Raw genomic sequence first — 21,271 nt, 5'->3', positions numbered from 1 at the left:
CAATCTGTTGTCTGGGCCTAGGCGGGGTTATGCTGCATCTAAGGCCACTATAAATTAGTGGCTTAAGTAGTCATAGTAACATAGTAAATGATGGCAGATAAAGACCTGAACGGTCCATCCAGTCTGCCCACCAAGATAAACTCATTTTACATGGTATGCGATACTTTATATGTATACCCGAGTTTGATTTGTCCCTGCCTTTCTCAGGGCACAGACCGTAAAAGTCCGCCCAGCACTGTTCCTGTATTAAAAGTTCTGAAGCTAACGTCGAAGCCCCTTAAAAATACACTCCAACCCATCCATATCTATTCAGCCATGATCAGGGCGCAGACCGTTGAAGTCCGCCCAGCATTGTTTTTACTGTCCAATTACTGGCCTCGCCACCCAATCTCCGCTAAGATTCCATAGATCCATTCCTTCTACACAGGATTCCTTTGTGTTTATCCCACACGTTTGAACTCCATTACCGTTTTCATCTCCACCACCTCCCTTGGGAGGGCATTCCATGTATCTACCACCCTTTCCATGAAAAAATGCTTCCTGACATTACTCCTGAGTCTGCCCCCCTTCAACCTCATGTCTTCTAGTTCTACCACCATCCCATTTCCGGATAAGGTTTGTTTGCGGATTAATACCTTTCAAATATTTGAACGTCTGTATCATGTCACCCGTTTCTCCTTTCCTCCAAGAAATCGATTGTTTTGGCGTACATCATGAAGGATCGGTCCCCACTGGAGGTGTTGAAGGCACATTCCACTTGAGTGTAGGCATCGTCATGGGCAGAGACGGGTATGTTTTCTTGCAGGAGATTTGTCGGGCTGCTACTTGGGCTTCCCGTCTTTCCTTTGTACGACATTATAGAATTGATGTGGCTGCACGAGACGACGTAAGGTTTGGGGTGGCAGCTTCGCACCCAGTTTAGGGAGTGCTTGGGTACATTCCACCAGTTTGTGGATTCATCTGCTGCTGAGGCTAAGGAAGGAGAAATTAAGACTTACCTGATAATTTTCTTTCTTTAGTCGCAGCAGATGAATCCAGGATCCCTCCCCATTTTTGACTCTGCTCCTGGTTTGTTTGTGGTTTTTGCGCTCTTGGTTTGTTTGTGGTTTTTGTTCAGATCTGGTTTTGCAGATACAGTGTATTAAAAAAAAAATTACAATTACTCATTCTAATATTACTGCTCAGGTTGAATGGGCAAGTTTGTTGTGAGTAAGGTTGGCAAGTGTAGTTGTTCCTTTTGGCTCTGCTTTGTGATTCGACATATACTGAAGGTTGAAGGTGCAGGACTTCAGGGTCATTGCCTTATTTTAGTGTTCTCTATCTCCACCTGCTGGTAGGCGGATACAACCCACCAGTTTCTGGATTCATCTGTTGCGGCTAAAGGAAAGAAAATTATCAGGTAAGTCTTAATTTTTCCATCTGTGTTATATGTTTACCTGTTCTCTTTGTGATCTCTTTGATAATATATAATTTTTCAATAAAGATGCTCAGACTTAAAAACAAAAAAAAAAAACAGCTAAAAATAAATAGTGCATAGTAATGACAGAGAAGTGCAAACTGTCTTCAGAATATACAAGGTTTGCAACCACAGCTACTTAAACTCAAGGTGTGGCCTGTTACCTCTTTTAGCATTCTGTGCTTAGAAAATTTGGAAAGTAGCACAGTTGACATTATTTGTTATATTTCATGCTCATGTCTAAAACCATTTCTGGTAGATGTACATTCCATAAACTGACATATTCTATTAATGACATAGAGAGTAAAATTACTTTTTTTCTACCTTTGTTGACTAGTCTTTTTTTTCTAATTATGTTGGTCCCAGTCTCTGGTTTATGTTTTTCTCTGTCAAGCTCCTCTTGCTGTTTCTCTAAGGCTTGGAAGATCCGATTCCCCAGAGACAAAGTAAGAGGTACTCAGTGGCTGCAAAATATCATTCCCAGAACAACACAAGAGGAGCTCGGCAGTCCCAACATATCGCCTCTCACAGAGAAACAGCAAAAGAGGCTCAACGGTTCCGTCAAATCACCTTAGTGGGAGCTTATAGGTTGGGGCCACCAGGCCCCTCTTAAATGTTTCTCCGAGGCTGGGAGGTTTCCAGCCCTAGAGAAACAGGATGAAGGGCTCAGCAGACCCGACATATCACCTTCCAACCCCAGAACAATAAGAGGTGCTTAACATCTCCAACATATTACCTCTGAGTGGGATCTTATAGGTTGGGGCCACCAAGCCCCTCTTGCTGTTTAAGAATCCCCTAAGAGAGAAAGGAAGAAAGTCTCAGCAGCACCAAGATACCAATACCTTCCCTCAAAGAAACAACAAGAGGAACTTGCCAGCCCCATTCAGTTCTCTAACGACACCTGCCAATCCCACAAACACTCCCTTCTCTGTTGTGCTTTCTTGTTTCCCAAATTTCCTTCACGCTATTTGTTCTCTCTCTCTTCCTACCCCTTTTTACAAATGCATACCTATTCCTCTCTCTCTTTTTCCCATCCTTCCCCTTCCCCTGTTTTTACCCCCAAATCTTCCCTCTGTACTCCACCCCTTTCTCCCCACCACCATCACTTTTCTTTTGCTATACCCACTAATCTCAGCGCCACAGTAGTTTTTTTTTTCCTTACCTAGTGCTGAGGTTGTAGTCTGAGGAACTGGAGCAAGGCTGCAGAATCAGCCTTGGCCTCAATTGGGTCTCCTGACTTGACTGCACAGCCAGTGGTTTGGAGGAGGCCAGGGGAAGGTGCTGCTTTCTGACGGTGGTGGGTCAACATGGAGCTCTACTTGGGCAGGGGCAGGTCAAAGAGTAAGGCTACAGCTGTGTTGTAATGGGGTTTCCTGACTCAGAGGATTTTTTACTAAGCTGTGGTAGCGTTTTTAGCACACGCTAAATGCTAGAGACACCCATAGGAATATATGGGCCTCTCTAGCTTTCAGTGTGTGCTAATCATTAGTGCGTGCTAAAAGTGCTTCCGCAGCTTAGTAAAAGACCCCCTCAATTTCCACAGCCTGGGGTTCAGAAGAGGCCAGAGGAAGGTGCTACTTTTCTGTCAGTGGTGGGTCAGCACAGAGCAGAGCTCTGGCAGTGGCAGGCCAAGGAGTAAGGCTGCAGCCAGGATAAATTGGGGTTGCCTGATCCAACCCACACAGCCCTTGGGTTTGGAGGAGGCCAGAGGAAGTTGATGCTTTCTGTTAGTGGTGGGTCAGCATGGAGTAGAGTTGCAGCTGCAATAAACTTGAGTCTCCTGATCCAACTTGCATGGCCCTGGGGTTCAAAAAAGGCAAGAAAAAGGTGCGGCTTTCCTGCAGTGAAGGATCAGAATTGGATCATTGCACAAAGCTACAGAGGCATGCTGTACAATAGAGCTCCTCTGTATGTGCTCCATGTAATTTCTGCCCCTGCTCCAAATTCAGGTTCCACTGTTGAAGGACTGCACACCCCCTGACAATGTCTCACTACTGACAGCTCCTCTACACGTGCCCTGTGTATCTCTGTGCCTGCTCCACATTGAACTGCTACTGCTGAAGGATGCATAAAAAAAGGGAGGGAGAAAGAGTTTGCTTTCTTGTCATTTGCCACGTAACCCCTGTAGGTGTCTTTTGTACCACATGTTGGGACACACTGAAATAGAAGAACTTTGAACGGATTTATTTGTACCCCTGAAACTGTGAATTGCAACCCAGGTTAGGGCAGATTCCCTGAGAAGTTGGCAGTGCTTCTGGTGCTGAAATTTTTTAACGTATCTTTCACATCAGCTTTGGATGTAAATGTGTACATCAGCCTTATTTGTTGCCACTTCAAACCAGAAATTGGGGCTGTGAGAAACATTTTTCAGACAAGTGTCTTTGATGTATCACCAGTTTCATTATTGAGGCATGTTGTTTATTTTGAATTATATGACATTGGAGCAAAGTTATATTTATTATGATGTAATGCACTGAACACTTTGGGTTGGACAAGATATTTATTTAGATTTTGCTCACACCTTTTTCAGTAGTAGCTCAAGGTGAGTTACATTCAGGTACACTGGATATTTCTCTGTCCCAGGAGGGCTCACAATCTAAGTTTGTACCTGAGGCAATGGAGGGTTAAGTGACTTGCCAAGATCACAAGGAGCAGCAGTGGGATTTGAACTGGCCACCTCTGGATTGCAAGACCAGTGCTCTAACCACTAGGCCACTCCTACTGCCAGGGTAGCTCGTGTGCCCAGTGGTAATTCTGAGTCTGGCATGTGCTGAATCCCGCGGTAGAAAATAAGTTTCTGATTTCTACCGCGGGGGCATTCCTGGAGGTAATCGGCAGTGCAGCCATGTTGGTGCACGCTGCATGGTTATGGCACAGGTAGCGTATGAGCCCTTACTGCTAGGTCAATGAGTGGCAGTAAGTACTCAGGCTATAAATAGGCAAACACTAGTTTTTATTTTAGTGCATGCCGATTCCCCAGCTTTCAGGGGGGAAAAGAGAGCTCTAGTAACCAAGGATAGACATACTTCCTGTCTGCAGCTGCCAATAGAGTGGGAAAGAACAGTAGAAAGTCACTTAGAAAATGAAAGAAGACAGAGTCAGACAAACCTTATTGGCATGACAATTTTACATGTGTTGCCAAAGTAAATACATTTAGCAATTACGTTTAAAAAAAAACAGACAAGTAGTGGGAGTTGAAGAGAGGGGCTAGGAAGGGGTGAAGGGGATTGAAAGAATTTACTGACTAGGAGAGAGATTTCTGATGTGAAAGGCAGGAGGAGGCAGAAAGCAGTTGTACGGGGAAAAGAAGCTGGGTGATGAGGACAAGCTGAGAGTGGAGCAGGAAAGGGTAAGTAAATTGAAAGGGGTTCCTGCCTAGGAGACAAAATTCTGCTGTGAAAGGCTGGAAGAAGCAGAAAGGAGGTATGAGTGGAAGATGTGCGGGGAGTGGAGCTGTGGGGAGAGGAATACAGGGGGCTAAGAAGAGGGAAAGGGGTTACTGACAGGGAGAGAGAATTATATTGTAAAGGGCTTGAAAAGGCAGAAAATTGTAAGGAGAAGAGAGGCTGGGTAATGGGGACAGAGGCTGGAAGTGGAGCTGTGGAAGCTATGAAGAGGTGAAGTGAATTGAACAGAGCTGGAAGTGGTTGAATACAGCTCTAAAAGGAAGATTTTTTTTGTAACCATTTTGTTGATGTAAACTAATGAGCATGCATGTATAAGAGAAAATACAAAAATATGTGAATTCATACAGTTTCAAGATAATGGTGTTGAAACTAAGCAAGGAGTACTAAGTGAGATGAAAAGACTCAATTAAAAAAATTCTGAAACTTTATTTTTCTTTCTAGTGAAATATAATTTTAGATTCTTTATCCAAATCAATGTCCTTTCTCATCACTGACATGATAAAAGTAGTACTGTATATAGCTTGTGAAAACAAACTAGTCATAAATGTATGACGGTATCACCTACAGCTTGTCCAAAAGAAATTATCATTGAAAATCAAGAGTTTCTTGAGACATTTAAATGACAGTGAATGACTCTCTGTTTTTGTTTGACCACAGTTAGGAATGAATCAACGAAAAATGCCGGAAGCAGGTGCCCTGCAGGTTCAGTTTGTGGGGGATGAAGATGTTCTAGATCACATCATTGATAAACAAGAAGGTACTGATGGAAGATACATTCTTAAACTGTATGTGTACGACCTAAGGGAAATTGATTAGGCTCCAGCTTTGATAATTTTTTTTCTAATATTGACACATTTTAAGGAGTCTGGTATTTAAAGAGGCTATAAAATAATCAGTGATGACTGATCTTGGGCATGCATCTTATTTTTTCCATCGACAAGCAAGATTGAGTTAGGCATACAAGTGGGTGACATCATCATGCTTGCTAGAATGGAAGAACTAGCTCAGAGCTTATAACTGAGCAGTTCTGAGCCCATGCAGTCCTTTCCACGCAAAGCAATCTCCTCAGTACCTCAGTTTTGTGTTTTGCACTCTGCTGAATGGACACAAAAGCAACTCTGTCTCTGTTTCTGATGTTTTTCTTTTTCTCATTCCTAAAAAAAAAATTTTTTTCCTTTTTGCCTTTTTGCATGTTAAAGATGTCCCAGATGATATTGGGGTCCAGGTCTTGCCTGCTGCGTTGAGCTAAAATCTAGAAATTTGGTACACATTCTAAATGTTTAATTTTTTTTGGACTGCCAACAGTAACCGGACTGATTGCAAGCTGTGTGGGTATACACAAGCTCATAAAGACTGCCTTGGCTTCTTCGGAAATCATTAGGAAGCACAGAAGAGGCTTTATGCTTGTCCAAAAATGAGAGAACAAGGTGACATCTGTGCAGAGATCAGATCAACTTGTATTTTAGCAGCTAGCTCTTGTTGCAAGTTCCATCTTCTTCCCTGTACAATGACTTCCATTTGCAAAGGCGAAGTACCAGACATTCTTGAAACTGAAGCAAAACTTTGTGGAGATTTCCAGGCACAAAATGAAACCATCTGAGACCTGTGCAAGTGTTTAGAACTTTTTCGCAACTTCTTCTAAAGCCTGGAAAAGCTTGTACATGTCAGCAAAGGCCTGCACAGCCATCTCCACATCAAAGAGGCTACATCAAGACGGTACTGCCAAGCATCATGTACAGCGTGGGCACGGATCAAGATGGCGTCGTGAACGGATGTGCGGCTCTGTAGCTCCTGAGAATCCTCACTGCTCTGGCAAGAGGTTCGTCTTCCCGATCCTAGGATGGGAAAGAGAAAGGGGAAGACAGTGGCTCCCTCCTCCGCGGTACCGCCGCAGACACCCACCACCCGCCAAATGACTCTTGAGAACTTTGGAGTTGGAGCCCTTGGAGAGCGGATGCCCACCTCGGCAGACTCGGCCATTTTGGGCCTAGAGCGCATCATTGAAGGAATGACGTTGAGTCCTCCTTCCTACACTGCTCCTCTGCGACCTGGAGACGATTTGTTGCCCACGGGGTCACGGCATTCTGAGACTGAAAACCCGGCGATGTCAGTGGAAGGAGGACCTATGGGCACCTCGACCCCTGGGAAGGAAACATCTGAGTTGCAGCGTGTGCCAGATACCGCTCCCCCAACCCGGGAGATCGTAACTGAGTACCGGAGGAATATTGAGACCTCCAGTGGTGACTTTAAACACACTATGGGACGCCATTCAAGGTGTGAACAATACCTTACTATTAATGAATACCTCAGTTAAAGGTGAAATAATGGAAATAAAAAAGACTAATCAGAAACTATCTGATCAAGTCCAAGAACAGAATGTGAAAACTACTAAAATGGCGGGAGAAATTGAAGAATTAAAAAATTTAACTACAGCTTTGATTAAAGAAAGAGAAATCCAAGAAAGAAAATTGGAATACCTTGAAAATAATGGACGCAGGAATAATTTAAGATTTTTGAACTTTCCGAAATCTCCTCTGATTACCTTGGTAGATATGCTCAAGAAATATTTTTGTGATGTATTGGGAATACTCGTTGAAGGATATCCTCCCATAACGAGGGCCCAGTACATAACTGGAATATCTAAATTGCCTAAAGAGCAATTCCAACCTGCTCCTAACCCCAATTTGAATTTGACAGAATTCTTGGAGAGTTCTCTTGAACTTATCACGGAAAATCAACACTGCTGGTCACCTTCACTGTTGAACCGGATAGAAATATTATTCTTCGGTCATATTTTCGCCACATTAATGACTCTTTCTTGAGATAAAAGATACAGGTTTTTCCTGATATGGCGCGAAATACGCAAAAGAGGAGAAAAGAATTCTTGATGTATATAAATCAAGAGTTCTTAAAATAGGGGGATCCTTTATGTTAAAATGTCCTTGTAAATGCTATGTCTCCCTTGTAATGGTGAATTTTGTTTTCTTTACACCCAAGAAATTATTAGAGTTTATTGAATCAAAAGAAAAGGCTGTTCTGCCTGTGGCTGGACCTCCATAGTTTAATGCTGTTTAAACCGGCTGTGAACATCCGTTTCTCCCTTCCATTTGTAATAATTATATTATTACATTACTTTATGTGAAATTTCTTAGTATTCTGATCCAGCTTATTGTGGACAAAGTTAATTATGTTTATTTCTATACTATATCATTTTGATATAATGTATTATATTGCTATTGTAATTTCTGATATTTCCAATACATGTATGTTTGTGGATATAAATGTAAAAATTGAATAAATAAAGAATTAAAAATAAAAAAAACAATCTACAGCGTGGATCATGGATAGATTGATAACAGTGCAAGATTTCTTACCTTGCTAACACAGATCCAGCACAGGTATCCTCTTTCTCCTCTGTTCAAAAGTCAACAGTTCAGCCTTATATTGCTTCAACTCCTACTGTACCATGGGACCTCAACATCATCCTTGCATCTCTTTATAAAGTCACCTTTTGAATACACTCAAGTATGCCACCAGGAAAGCATTTTCCCCAATTAATAGAATAAATGAACTTCAAGCTTTGATCTGTAAACTGTATTCCATCACAATAAGGTAGTTCTTTGTTCTCATCACAAGTTCTTATCAAAGATGGTAAGGAAATATTGCTTTATATGTTTTGCTCTAAATGTTATGACAACCCATGTGAGATGTCCTTCTACACTCTGGATTGCAAATCTATTCTTGGGAAATTCTGTGCCACCGCAGTGCACATTGAAGTATTTGCACAAAATTCTCCTTCTGTGCAGAATCTAGGAGGCAGTGGCAATTGCATTGTTACCCTAGCCCCACTATACCTGGTCAAAACATGGGAACTTAAAACCCTTTGTTGAACTATTTCATAGAAAAAGGACCAACCTATGGATGCGCAGCTCCGTATATCAAATGAGACAGTGCACGTATATATTATTCGGAACGGGTGAAATGAACACGGTATCTGATAGTGATTTCAAAACCTTTTATGACTTATTGGCTGCCAGATAGAACAAAGTAATTTTTATTTTAGTTACATTTGTACCCTGCACTTTCCCACTCATGGCAGGCTCAATGCGGCTTACATGGGGCAATGGAGGGTTAAGTGACTTACCCAGAGTCACAAGGAGCTGCCTGTGCCTGAAGTGGGAATCGAACTCAGTTCCCCAGGACCAAAGTCCACCACCCTAACCACTAGGCCACTCCTCCATGGCTTCATATGCCGAAAAACAACAACTGCTGTATAAATGCCGTGTAAGTGAACCGAATTGGCCACATAGTAGGTGTTCAAAGAGGTGCACCAAAGATCATGGACATCATAGGAGTCAATTTTTCAAAATTGTTGGGGGTGCTAAGCCCAATGGAAATAACCCCTCCCTTGACACACACAAGGAATTTTCTCAATATTAGGGGTGCTCAAGCACCCACAGAGTCTGCTCCTATGGTGGATACCAGAGGTCTGCTCCACCCAAGAAGCAGAACCAGAATCTTTTGACAATACACAAACCAAATACATACTAGTGGGGGGGAGGGGGGGGGAGGAAGAAGGATCATACTCTTTCCAGAGGCATAGCACAATATCACCAGCAACCACTGGGTGCTGAACGTCGTCAGGGAGAGCTATTGCATCTGCTTCCAATGCCCATCTCTACCGAGACCATCGTCCTCCTACACATTCTCTGGGGTGTCAAGTGCTTCAGAAGGTGCAAAGACTACTTCAGTTAGGTGCCACAGAATCTTTGCCCACTCCAGAAGTTAACGGCATGTTCTTTTCCCGTTATTTTCTCATCTTAAAAGAACCAAGGTTACCACCCCATCCTAGACCTCCAGAAGCTAAACGAGTACATCCTGAGGGAGAAGTTCCAAATGCACTCTGTGGGAACCATCCTACCTCTCCTACAACCCAGTGACTGACTGGCTGCCCTGGATCTTCAGGATGCCTATACACATGTTCCAGTACATCCATATCAGAAACAATACCTGTTCTTCTCTGTATTGGACATTACTAATAAAACGTCCTCCCATTTGGACTCTCAATAGCCCCTTAAGCCTTCACCAAATGTGTCGCCATTGCAGCAGCGCAACTCTGCAAACAAGGGTTTGTGTGTTCCCCTACCTCAACAACTGGCTGATTGTGGGTCGCTCACTTCAGGAGACACAGGCCTCATTCGACATGACTATGTCCCTTCTCTAGGAACTAGGCTATCTTATCGAACAAGTCTCACCTTTCACCAACATGGGCTCTGGAATTCATTGGCGCAGACATTCACACCATCAAAGCCAGAGTGTTTCTCCCAGCCAAGGGGACCACAATCATTATCGTCCATGCCTGACGCATCTCCACTCACAAGATGGTCCAAGCCTTCCTAAGCCTCGTGGGCACTTTGCAGCATTTGTCTAAGTGGTCTCCACCACCAAACTCCACATGCGGCTTCTACATTGGCATCTGTAACACTACTGGAACTAACACATCCAGCCTCTCATCCACAAGGTTGCAATCAATCCCTCCACCCAAGCTGCCCTCAAGGGTAACCTTACGTTCAGAACACCTTTCCAATAATCCCCACACCAAATGACTGTCACCACAGATGCCGCCAAGCATGACTTGGGTACTCACCACCTCCTTCTTTGGACAGGGGGCACATAGCTACCATCTATGTCGGGGTTACACATCAACCTGTTGGAAGTCAGGGCCATAGCCAATGCCCTGAAGGCCTTCAAGCCATAGATTTCAAGGATCTCTGTCCTCCTGCAAACTGACAATCAAGTTGCGATGTTCTATATCAGTAAACAGGGGGGACATGGATTCACACACTCTCTGAAAAGAAGTATGCCAGATCTGGAAGTTTATCATTTCCATCAACTGTCTCATTCATGTCACCTATCTGCGAGGGGAACAGAACTCCCTAGCAGATACCTTGAGCTGACAACTGGAGCATCATGGAGCAGCTCTTCTGTCTCTGAGGAACCCACCATGGACCTATTTACCACGAAGGGCAATACCAAGTGTCCCAGGTTCTGCTCCAAGAGACCATCTTCCAAGAGGTATGCACCTGATGCTTTCAGCATCCCTTGGAAATGGGAATTGTTTTACTCCTATTCCCCCACACTATTCATAGCAAAAACACTCTTGAAGATATGAGATAGGATCTTGGTAGTACTCATTACACCCTACTGGTCCTGACAGATTTTGTTTCTGTTTCTACATTATCTGGCTTGCTAACCTCTGGTCCACCTCTTGGTGGACCTCATTTCTCAGGACAATGGAATGATACTCCACCATAATCTCTGTGCCCTAGTGTTGGCAGCTTGGAAGTTGAAAAGCTAGACCTGCCTCCCAAGGTCACTCAAGTGCTTCTAGCCTGAAGAAGACCCTCCACTAGAAGTTCTTACTCTTTTAAATGGAAAGGGTTTAGAATCTGGTGCACATCAGTGGTATTAGACCCTCGCACATGTCCTATATCCTGCCTCCTTCAGTATCTCCAGACCTTGTCCAACATGGGACTTAGGACCTTCTTAGTCAAAGTTAATTTAAGTGCTATAGCGGTCTACAATGACCTCTTTCAAAATATACCCATCTCCAACCATCCTTGGATCACCAGGTTCATGAAAGTTCTTACCAACCTCAAGCCTCCAGTCCAGCCTCGACTGCCGTCCTGCAATACCACATCCGGACCTCAATGTGTTATTGAGTCAATTTTTTCAGACACCATTTGAACCTCTCTCCACAGTGCCCCTCAAATTCCTCACCTGGAAGACGCTCTTCCTCATGGCTATTGCGTTAGCGAACTCCAAGTGCTGATAGACCATCCCCTGTATATTTTCCTGCGGGATGATTACACCATCCTGAGGGCCTACCCCGAGTTTCTTACGTGTGCAGTAACATCAGCTTTCTGGTTTTCAAGTGACTTTGATTTAGTGCTCCTTCAGATCAACAGTTCTTGAAGCAGTTCAGAGAAAATGGTATGGAATTTGTGTTGTAGGACGTACGAAGAGACTTATAGGCATATTTTGAAAGCACTTAAGACTTACAAAGTTCCATGGTAACCTACGCAACTTTGTAAGTCTAAGTGCTTTGAAAATGAGCCCCTTACCGACCTGAACGTGTATACCCTGGAGAAAAGTAGAAACAGGAATGATGATATACAGATGTTCAACTATTTGAAATCCTCAAATTTACTATTTGAAATGTAATAATCCACAAGCAAATGTTTTCCAGAGACGGGAAGGAGCTAGAAGTTTAGGACATGAATTGAGGTTGAAAGGGTGGAGACGCAGGAATAATGTCAGGAAGTATTTTTTTCATGGAGAAGGTGGTAGATAACCTAGAATGCCCTCCTGTGGGAGGTGGTGAAGATGAAAACGGTAACAGAATTTAAAAAAATGTGTGGGATAAACATAAAGGAATCATGTTATAGAAGGAATGGATCTAAAGAAGCTTAGCGGAGATCAGGAAGCAACACTGGTAATTGGGAAGCAAAGCCAGTACTGGGCAAATTTCTACAATTTGTGTTCTGATTGTGGACAGATTCAGATTCAGCTTAAGAACTTGAAGAACAAGGCTAGCGCTGGGCAGACTTCTAAGGTCTGTGCCCTGATCATGGCTGAATAGATTTGAATGAGATGGTGTGGAGCTTTTCAGGTGCTTCAACATTAACTTCAGAAATTTTAGAACAGGTTCAGTGCTGGACAGACTTCTACGGTCTATGCCCTCAAAATGACAAGGATAAATCAAGATCAGGTATAAATATTAAGTATCGCATACCATATATAATGAGTTTATCTTGTTGGGCAGACTGGATGGAACATGCAGGTCTTTATCTGCCATTATCTACTATGTTACTATGTTTTTGATCTGCTACCTGACCTGTTATATTTGATAAGATCCAAATTTACTTTTTGCCATATAAAGTTTTTTTTTTTTTGTTATTTTTTCATTCTATTGGCATGCAGGGAGGTCTTGTTTTTTTCACCAGGCATCTGACTTTATGAATCAGCCTCTTACTATTATCAGCTGCCAAAACTATGGCATTCTTCCATGTACTGTTCATATTATTAATGTACAGGTGTTCGTCCACCTCTTGGTTGATGTCTTCCACATCTTATTGACAAGAGAAGCAATCAACAAGACTTACCATAATAATCAATAATAGGATTTCTAACATACTGCTAGTCACTTGATATTCTGACTGTTTTCTTGTTTACTGAATTGATTATATCCACTATGTTTCACTTGTTCTATATGTAATTAATTGTGTATCTACTCTTGAATGACGCTTGACATGATGTAATATTGTAAGCCACATTGAGCCTGCAGATAGGTGGGAAAATGTGGGAAATAAATGCAACAAATAAATATCCATAGTTATTTGGGGATGATCTGTTTAAAGGAGAAAAATTTTGTCTTAAATATATATTCTACCACAAAAAGACTCCAGTATTATTATATTTATCACAAAAACCTTTATATATTTAATTAAAACTTCCCACTCATATCATCCATTCACCCTTCTCATCCTGTGCTATAATAAACAATATTGCAAACACTTCACAATGTTCGCATTTTTTTCACATTTTCGCTAACAACGCAGAAGCCAAGTGGAAAGCGAGGCGTGAATTACTGCGTTGCAGAGACTGAGTTGTGTTCCTTTAATTGTTAGCGAAAATGTGAAAAAAATGCGAACATTGTGAAGTGTTTGCAATATTGTTTATTATAGCACAGGATGAGAAGGGTGAATAGATGATATGAGTGGGAAGTTTTAAATAAATATATAGAATAACGGTTTTTGTGATAAATATAATAATACTGGAGTCTTTTTGTGGTAGAATTGAAGTTTGACTCTGGGAGTTCAGTTTTATCCCCTGATTAGTAGTTTTGTTAAATATATATTGTCAGGATCATTTGCTGTATCCTCACAGCTCCTTCACCTTCCTAGTCTCTTCCTTCTCAGCACCGCATATCATCCACTCCCAGGGTTAAAGGTCTGCAAACAGTGTCTCAGGAAAACAGGAGATTCACTAAAAGTGCTTTATTACCTCCTTAATACATCTATTCTTCTTCAAGTCCTCCCAGACCTTCCCCTCTCCCCGGTGTAGACCAACTTTTAAACACAGTTCAATCTTGCTAGGACTCTCTTACCCTATTCAGAGTAGTCACCTTTTCCCTGCAGTTCCCTTTTCCAATTCTCCTTGCACAGTTCAGTGAAAGTGGGATTCCAACTGCAGCTCATTAAGCTGCTCAGTGTAACTCACATCATCAAAACTCCTCGCATTATTCAGTTTACTTAGGTGGTCACCTGCAGCTTACTCCAGCAAAGCTCTTTTCACAGTTCAGTTCAATTAAGTTTCTCACTGCCGCTCATATTAACAAAGTTCTTCACATAGCTCAGTGCAGTTAAATTTCACTCGCAGCCCACGTCAACCAAGCTCTACACCCAGCTTGGTTCAATTAAGTTTTCACCTGTAGCATACGTTAGGAACACTGCTTCCCCAATCTCAGTTCAATTAGCAATGTTTTCCCCTTCAGTTTAACTCAGAAAGTCTTTCCACTCAGTTCAGCTTAGCAATGCTTTTAACTCCGTTCAGCTTAGCAATGCTTTTAACACCGTTCAGCTTAGCATTGCTTTTAACACCGTTCAGCTTAGCAATTCATTCAATTCAGTTCAACATAGCACTGCTTTCACCTTTCCCATTTCCCCCCACAGTCTCATTTAGAAAGGCATTTTAAATACCGTATTTTTCGGACTATAAGACGCACTTTTTTCCCCCAAAATTTGGGAGGAAAATGGGGGGTGCGTCTTATAGTCCGAAGGTAGCGTTTTCGGACCTCCGTTCCAGTACTTACATGATTCCATGTGCCCTGGTGGTCTAGTGACGTCGGGGCAGGAAAGAGCCCCCTCTTTCCTGCCCATCGCGCTGCTCTCCGTGCTTCTCAATGCTTTCTGATGGTCTCGGCGAGATTCAAAATGGCCGCCGAGATTCTCGGCGGCCATTTTGAATCTCGCCGAGACCGTCAGAAAGCATAGAGGAGCACGGAGAGCAGCGCGATGGGCAGGAAAGAGGGGGCTCTTTCCTGCCCCGACATCACTAGACCACCAGGGCACATGGAATCATGTAAGTACTGGAACGGAGGTCCGAAACCCGGACAAGACGCACCGGAGCAGAGCACCTAGGTTTTAGAGGAGGGAAAGAGGAAAATTTTTTTTTTCCTATTTCCCTCCTCTAAAACCTAGGTGCGTCTTATGGTCCGGTGCATCTTATAGGCCGAAAAATACGGTAGTTCAGTTTAACAGCAATCTGGTCTAACTCACTTTCTCACTCTTAGACCTAATGACCCACCTCCCTCATTTGTCAGCACAAATTCTCCTGACATCCACCCACCGGGTCAGTCCACCAAGTCTTCATTCACTCTCTTGATCAGTCCATAACTCACTTTAAGAGCCCTCCACCAGCACTTCCATTTCCTCCTCATTCTCTCTTGCTTCTACCTCCTCCAGTTCCATTCTCTCCTCCCCTTCCTCTTGATCTAGGGGCTCCTCCCCTCCCACATCTGATGCCATTTCCCAATCAACCCCTGGCTCCTCCCTTTCTTGCATAGAATCCTCTCCATTCCCCTCATCCCTCTGCTGATGCTGCACTGCCTTCTGGGCTTTGTAGTTTCTTGGTTCCTGATTTCTCTGATGGTGCACTGCCTTCTGGGCTTTGTAGTTTCTTAGTTCCTGATTTCCCTGATGCTTCACTGCCTTCTGTGCTTTGTAGTTTCATTGCTTCTCACAATATATAATATATATATATATATATATATATATATATATATATATTTTTTTTTTTTTTTTTTTTTTTTAAATGAGCTAAGATGGGTGTTCAGTTTTGACTCCAAGCAGTCTGTTTGTCATGCAGGATGTTAACTTTCCTGCAGATGTTGTGTGATTTAGTCATAGATTTCATGTGGAATGTTTATCTTCCTTTTTAAAATGTCATGGACAAAATGGCTTCAAGAAATTTGTGGAATGAAGCATTTTAATTTTATTGTAGCAATAATTTCCAATGGGGAATGCATTTATTGCCAATGAATACTTTACTTTTTTAATGGCTCACAGTTTTAGTATAGGAATTTGGACTCCTTTAGATATAATAAATTTCAGTAACCACCATAAGGATTGGTGCAAATTTATATGATGAGTTTGCTTTGAACCTTTGTGGTTATAGTTGTTATCTGAGTGCTTTTTAGCAAGAACTAAACAAATTGAATCTATGCTTATTTGAACTGTATGCTATATGAATTGCTTATGGAAATAAAATGTTATTCTCTTTAAAATTTATTTTGATTGCAGGAGTTAAAATTCGGAAAGACTCTGCTCAGTGTGTGCTTAATGTGAAAACGTTTGTGAAGAAGAGAGAGCAAGTTTCTGAAGATGAAGCACAGGAAATCCTGAAAGAAAAGGACTATGTGGATGTTTTAGGAACTGATATCCAAGGTATTAAGCAATAATCTAGTTTATAGGGCTAAGTTGTGCTTTACTGAAGATATTTTAATCAGCATTTTAGCCAAGTTGTTGAGGAGCTTTAAATAAAAAAATATTCAAAATAATCTAGTTGGTTGATGTTAAAAAAAATAAAATAAAAGGGTGACTAGAAACCTGGTGGTGGAGGGGTTTAGAAATGTCATTTAGGTTGAGGAGGTGAAGGCCCAGGAGAAACACCTGGGGAGTTAGAGAAGATGACTGCTGAGCTCCAGCAGGTGCAGTCTGGATTAATGGTAAATAAGAAATTAACACACCAACAATTAGAAAAATCTGGAGAATTCTGGCAAGTAGCTTAATTTGTGGGTATTAAATTTTCCTACTGTTTCGTATTATGATTTATTTGAATATATAGTTTTTCAAATAAATCATAATTCGAAACAGTATTTGCCAGAATCGGCTCTTCCACCATAATAGGGTCCATTCAAGAAAGGTCATCTAAAGTTAGGAGCTAAACTGTCTTGCGCTAAGCCCGAATGTTATAATGGCTAACAAGTGCATAATTGCCATTTCAGCGTAAGACAATATTACACACCTAATATTTAGGCACGACCACTCATGCCATGTCTATGGCAGGCGTAAATGTGTGTGCCTAAATGTGGCAACTTGCACGCATAACTGATGGTATTTTGTAAAGTGTGCACTAGAATAGTCAGAACAGATGACCTGCCCCCTTTGCAGTTACATGTTAGACAATTTATGTGTGCCCGTTATAGAATAGGTTTTATATCCTATGGCTTACTTAATAACAATCCGGGAGCATTCAAAGACCATAATCCAATAAAAGACGGTTCCCAAATAACTACAAAATAGGAAGACCTCATCGGTGCCACTCTATAACGCAAAATATTCATCACTAGCAAGATTTATCCTCCTTCATCATTGGTCCAATTATTTTAATCAATTTTCACTTTTTAATTATCAAATGCTTAAATTCAAGTTTTCATTTCATATATAGTTTAAATTTTAATTAAATACTTACCTTAAAGTTGTAATCCTAGTCGGCTAGGGGATCACTTCTGACATAATTCATGTTCTGCCTCGTAGCTGTTTCAAGGATTGTCCCCATGTAGTAGCCAGTCCTGTCACTCTGATATAATCATTTGAATGTTAACTTGCATCTTAATTCGCATATAACTGCAAATTAGTGCCAATTAAGCCCCAATTCAAGGTTCAATTATATAATTAAGTTATACGTAAGTGGCACTATTTTATAACTGTGCTCGCCATTTATAGAATTAGAGGTTTCATCTGGAAAGTCAAGTACTGGTGAAGGGGGAATTCTGTCTGCTTGGATTATCAAATTTTTGGAACACTCTGTGGTGAAAGATGGTCATAGGGGCACACTGTTGGTGTGCTTTGTCTTTCTCTGAGATAGAAATCATGTCCTGCATTTGATTTTCTGATATAAATAGGTTTCGTTTTTGGACTCAAAATTTGGATTTTTCCTAACCTGTTTAAGACTTCACAGGGCAGAAGAAAAAAATGTCTAATGTGTCAAGAGGTTTTGACCTTTGGTGGCCTGTTTCTTCTTCACTTTCCTTGTAAATGTGTAGTGATTTTTGCCAGTACCGAGTATGTTTGTTGAACCTTGTCAAGTTCATTTGTTAAATACTAAGCAGATGGAACGTTCTATGGGTTAATTTGGTGGTGGTCAGAGTGAAGCAGAACAAATGTAAAATGGTAGATTACTTCAAATTTCCTTGGTTTCTTTTTCTTTTTTTACCCAGCTTCAGGGTTTTCCCTTATTTCACTCCTACTATCACCCCCACCATCTGTCATATCCTCAACCTCTCTCTCTCCACTGCAACTGTCCCAGATACCTTCAAGCATGCCGTGGTCACACCACTCCTCAAAAAACCATCACTTGACCCTACCTGTCCCTCCAACTACCGCCCCATTTCCCTCCTACCATTCCTCTCCAAGATACTTGAACGCGCCATTCACAGCCGCTGCATTGATTTCCTCTCCTCTCATGCCATCCTCGATCCGCTTCAATCCGGCTTTCGCCCCCTACACTCGACAGAAACAGCACTATCTAAAGTCTGCAATGACCTGTTCCTCGCCAAATCTAAAGGTCACTATTCAATCCTCATCCTCCTCGACCTATCCGCCGCTTTTGACACTGTCAATCACAACCTACTTCTCAACACACTGTCCTCCTTTGGGTTCCAGGGCTCTGTCCTCTCCTGGTTCTCCTCTTATCTCTCCCATTGTACCTTCAGAGTGCACTCTCATGGCTCATCCTCCTCCCCTATCCCGCTGTCTGTTGGAGTTCCCCAGGGTTCTGTCCTTGGGCCCCTTCTTTTTTCAATCTACACCTCTTCCTTAGGCTCCCTAATCTCTTCTCATGGTTTCCACTATCATCTTTATGCTGATGACACCCAGCTTTATCTCTCCACACCAGAAATCACTGCGGAAACCCAGGCCAAAGTACTGGCCTGCCTATCCGACATTGCTGCCTGGATGTCCAACCGTCACCTGAAACTAAACATGGCCAAGACGGAACTTATTGTGTTCCCACCCAAACCCACTTCTCCTCTCCCTTCACTCTCTATCTCAATTGATAACACCCTCATTGTCCCTGTCTCATTTGCCTGCAACCTTGGTGTCATCTTCGACTCCTCCCTCTCCTTCTCTGCGCATATCCAGCAGATAGCCAAGACCTGTCGCTTCTTCCTCTATAATATTAGCAAAATTCGCCCCCTCCTCTCCGAGCACACCACTCGAACTCTCATCCACTCTCTCATTACCTCTCGCCTTGACTACTGCAACCTACTCCTCACCGGCCTCCCACTTAGCCATCTATCCCCCCTTCAGTCCATCCAGAACTCGGCCGCACGTCTTATCTTCCGCCTCAACCGATATACTCATATCACCCCTCTCCTCAAGTCACTTCACTGGCTTCCGATCAGATACCGCATACAGTTCAAGCTTCTCCTACTCACCTACAAATGCACTCGATCTGCAGCCCCTCCTTATCTCTCTACTCTCATCTCCCCTTATGTCCCCACCCGTAACCTCCGCTGTCTTGACAAATCCCTCCCTTCAGTACCCTTCTCCACCACCGCCAACTCTAGGCTTCGCCCTTTCTGCCTCGCTTCACCCCATGCTTGGAACAAACTCCCTGAGCCCATACGCCGGGCCCCCTCCCTACCCATCTTCAAATCATTGCTCAAAGCCCACCTCTTCAATGTCGCCTTCGGCATCTAATCACTACACCTTTTCTCAGGAAATCTAAACTACCCCAACTTGACATTTCGTCCCTTTAGATTGTAAGCTCTTCTGAGCAGGGGACTGTCTTATTGTTAATTTGTACAGCGCTGCGTAACCCTAGTAGCGCTCTAGAAATGTTAAGTAGTAGTGGTAGTAGTTATTGGCTACGTGTTAATGACTAGTTTTCTTTTAATATTCTTTTCTTAGCAATCCTTTTACTAAGGTGCACTAACAGATTTGCGTGTACTAAATAAGACACTCATAGGAATATAAACAGGTGTTTTATCATTTAGCGTGCGCTAAATCCATTAGCACCCTTAGTAAAGGACCCCATAGTGATCTATATGTACAAACTGTAGGCCTTATTGTAAGTTGTTTTTTTTTTGTGTTGTTACATTTGTATCCTGCGCTTTCCCACTCATGGCAGGCTCAATGCGGCTTACACGGGGCAATGGAGGGTTATGTGACTTGCCCAGAGTCACAAGGAGCTGCCTGTGCCGGGAATCAAACTCAGTTTCCTCAGTTCCCCAGGACCAAAGTCCACCACCCTAACCACTAGGCCACTCCTCCACTCATCCCATTCTTAGCTAAATTTAGCTGAATTAATTGTAACAGCTTTTCTGCTGGACTGTTGAGGAACACAATCAGAATTTAGGAGATATTTTAGCACAGAGACGTGTTATCCTTACGTCTGAAATCCGTAGTAGGACACTTGATCAGGGGTCATTGTGCACGTTTCATTACATTTCGCTTATATACCACTCTATACCAAATGGTTCTGAGCAGTTTACACTAATAGAAAACCAAGGCAGACTCTTGGAATTTACATAAACGTAACAAAATTCACTAACAGAATTACATTCTCCATAAAATTCGCCTCATACTCTCTATAGGACTCTCATCAGAAAACCTTTTAAAAAAACAAGAGTTTTCACATTTTTTCTGAACAAACAGTAATTAGACAAATATGTAAAACGGGTAAGATGTGGGGGCTCGTATATTCGTTCACGTTGCCCTCTGTAATTTGGACTCTAGATTTTGGATACCCGCAGCTACATTTCTGTGGCAAGCCGCCATGTATGCGATGATCTCTCTGTTCATTACTGCCTTTGCAGCGCACCAAAATAGCTGCGGATGACCCAGGTGTTGCTGATTGTGAGTTAAATATTCTTTCCATCGAGAGATCAAATGAGAGTGAAAATCTTTATTTTTAGCTAGATAACTAATAAACTCCACCCTGGGGATATCTGAAATTTAGGGGTTGCTTCTAATCAATCCACACCATAGAGTGGTACGAGATTATTTTTGGACTATACTCACTTCCATAACCACAGAGAACAAGGAGGAAGAAAACAGTGCATAATTGAGTTATGAGAACATATCATGGTCCAGTGATCTGTGTGTGAAATATCTGTCACCTGGATGCAACAGTCGTCAAGCATCTACCAGTGAGTAAGAAGTACAAAAGGATTGGAGCACCCCATTACCTGGTCACGTTACCTGACCTTTTCCCCCATGCTGGTGTGCTATCTAATGCTGGTTCTGCTAGAATATTCGTCTCCCAGCACCACCAGGTCTTTATCCTGATAGGGCAGGAGTTGAGTCATCAAAGACAGGTAAAATGTTCTGTCATAGGGTGT

General features: G+C 42.3%; 1 protein-coding gene across 2 annotated transcripts in view; it reads left to right on the top strand.

Moving 5' to 3' along the window:
• The window catches only part of ORC2 (origin recognition complex subunit 2), a 154,996-nt gene that overhangs the window by 4,421 nt on the left and 129,304 nt on the right, over nucleotides 1-21,271 (top strand). For both annotated transcript variants that reach the window (XM_030209630.1, XM_030209631.1), the window contains exons 2-3: nucleotides 5,521-5,620; nucleotides 16,227-16,370. In XM_030209630.1, the coding sequence (XP_030065490.1) occupies nucleotides 5,521-5,620; nucleotides 16,227-16,370 (244 nt within the window). The remainder of the gene's footprint in view (nucleotides 1-5,520; nucleotides 5,621-16,226; nucleotides 16,371-21,271) is intronic.

Source organism: Microcaecilia unicolor, chromosome 7, assembly GCF_901765095.1.
Source record: "Microcaecilia unicolor chromosome 7, aMicUni1.1, whole genome shotgun sequence".
Taxonomy (NCBI): Eukaryota; Metazoa; Chordata; class Amphibia; order Gymnophiona; family Siphonopidae; genus Microcaecilia; species Microcaecilia unicolor.
Note: the sequence above shows the minus strand (reverse complement) of the source record. Positions and strands in the feature narration are given on the sequence as shown.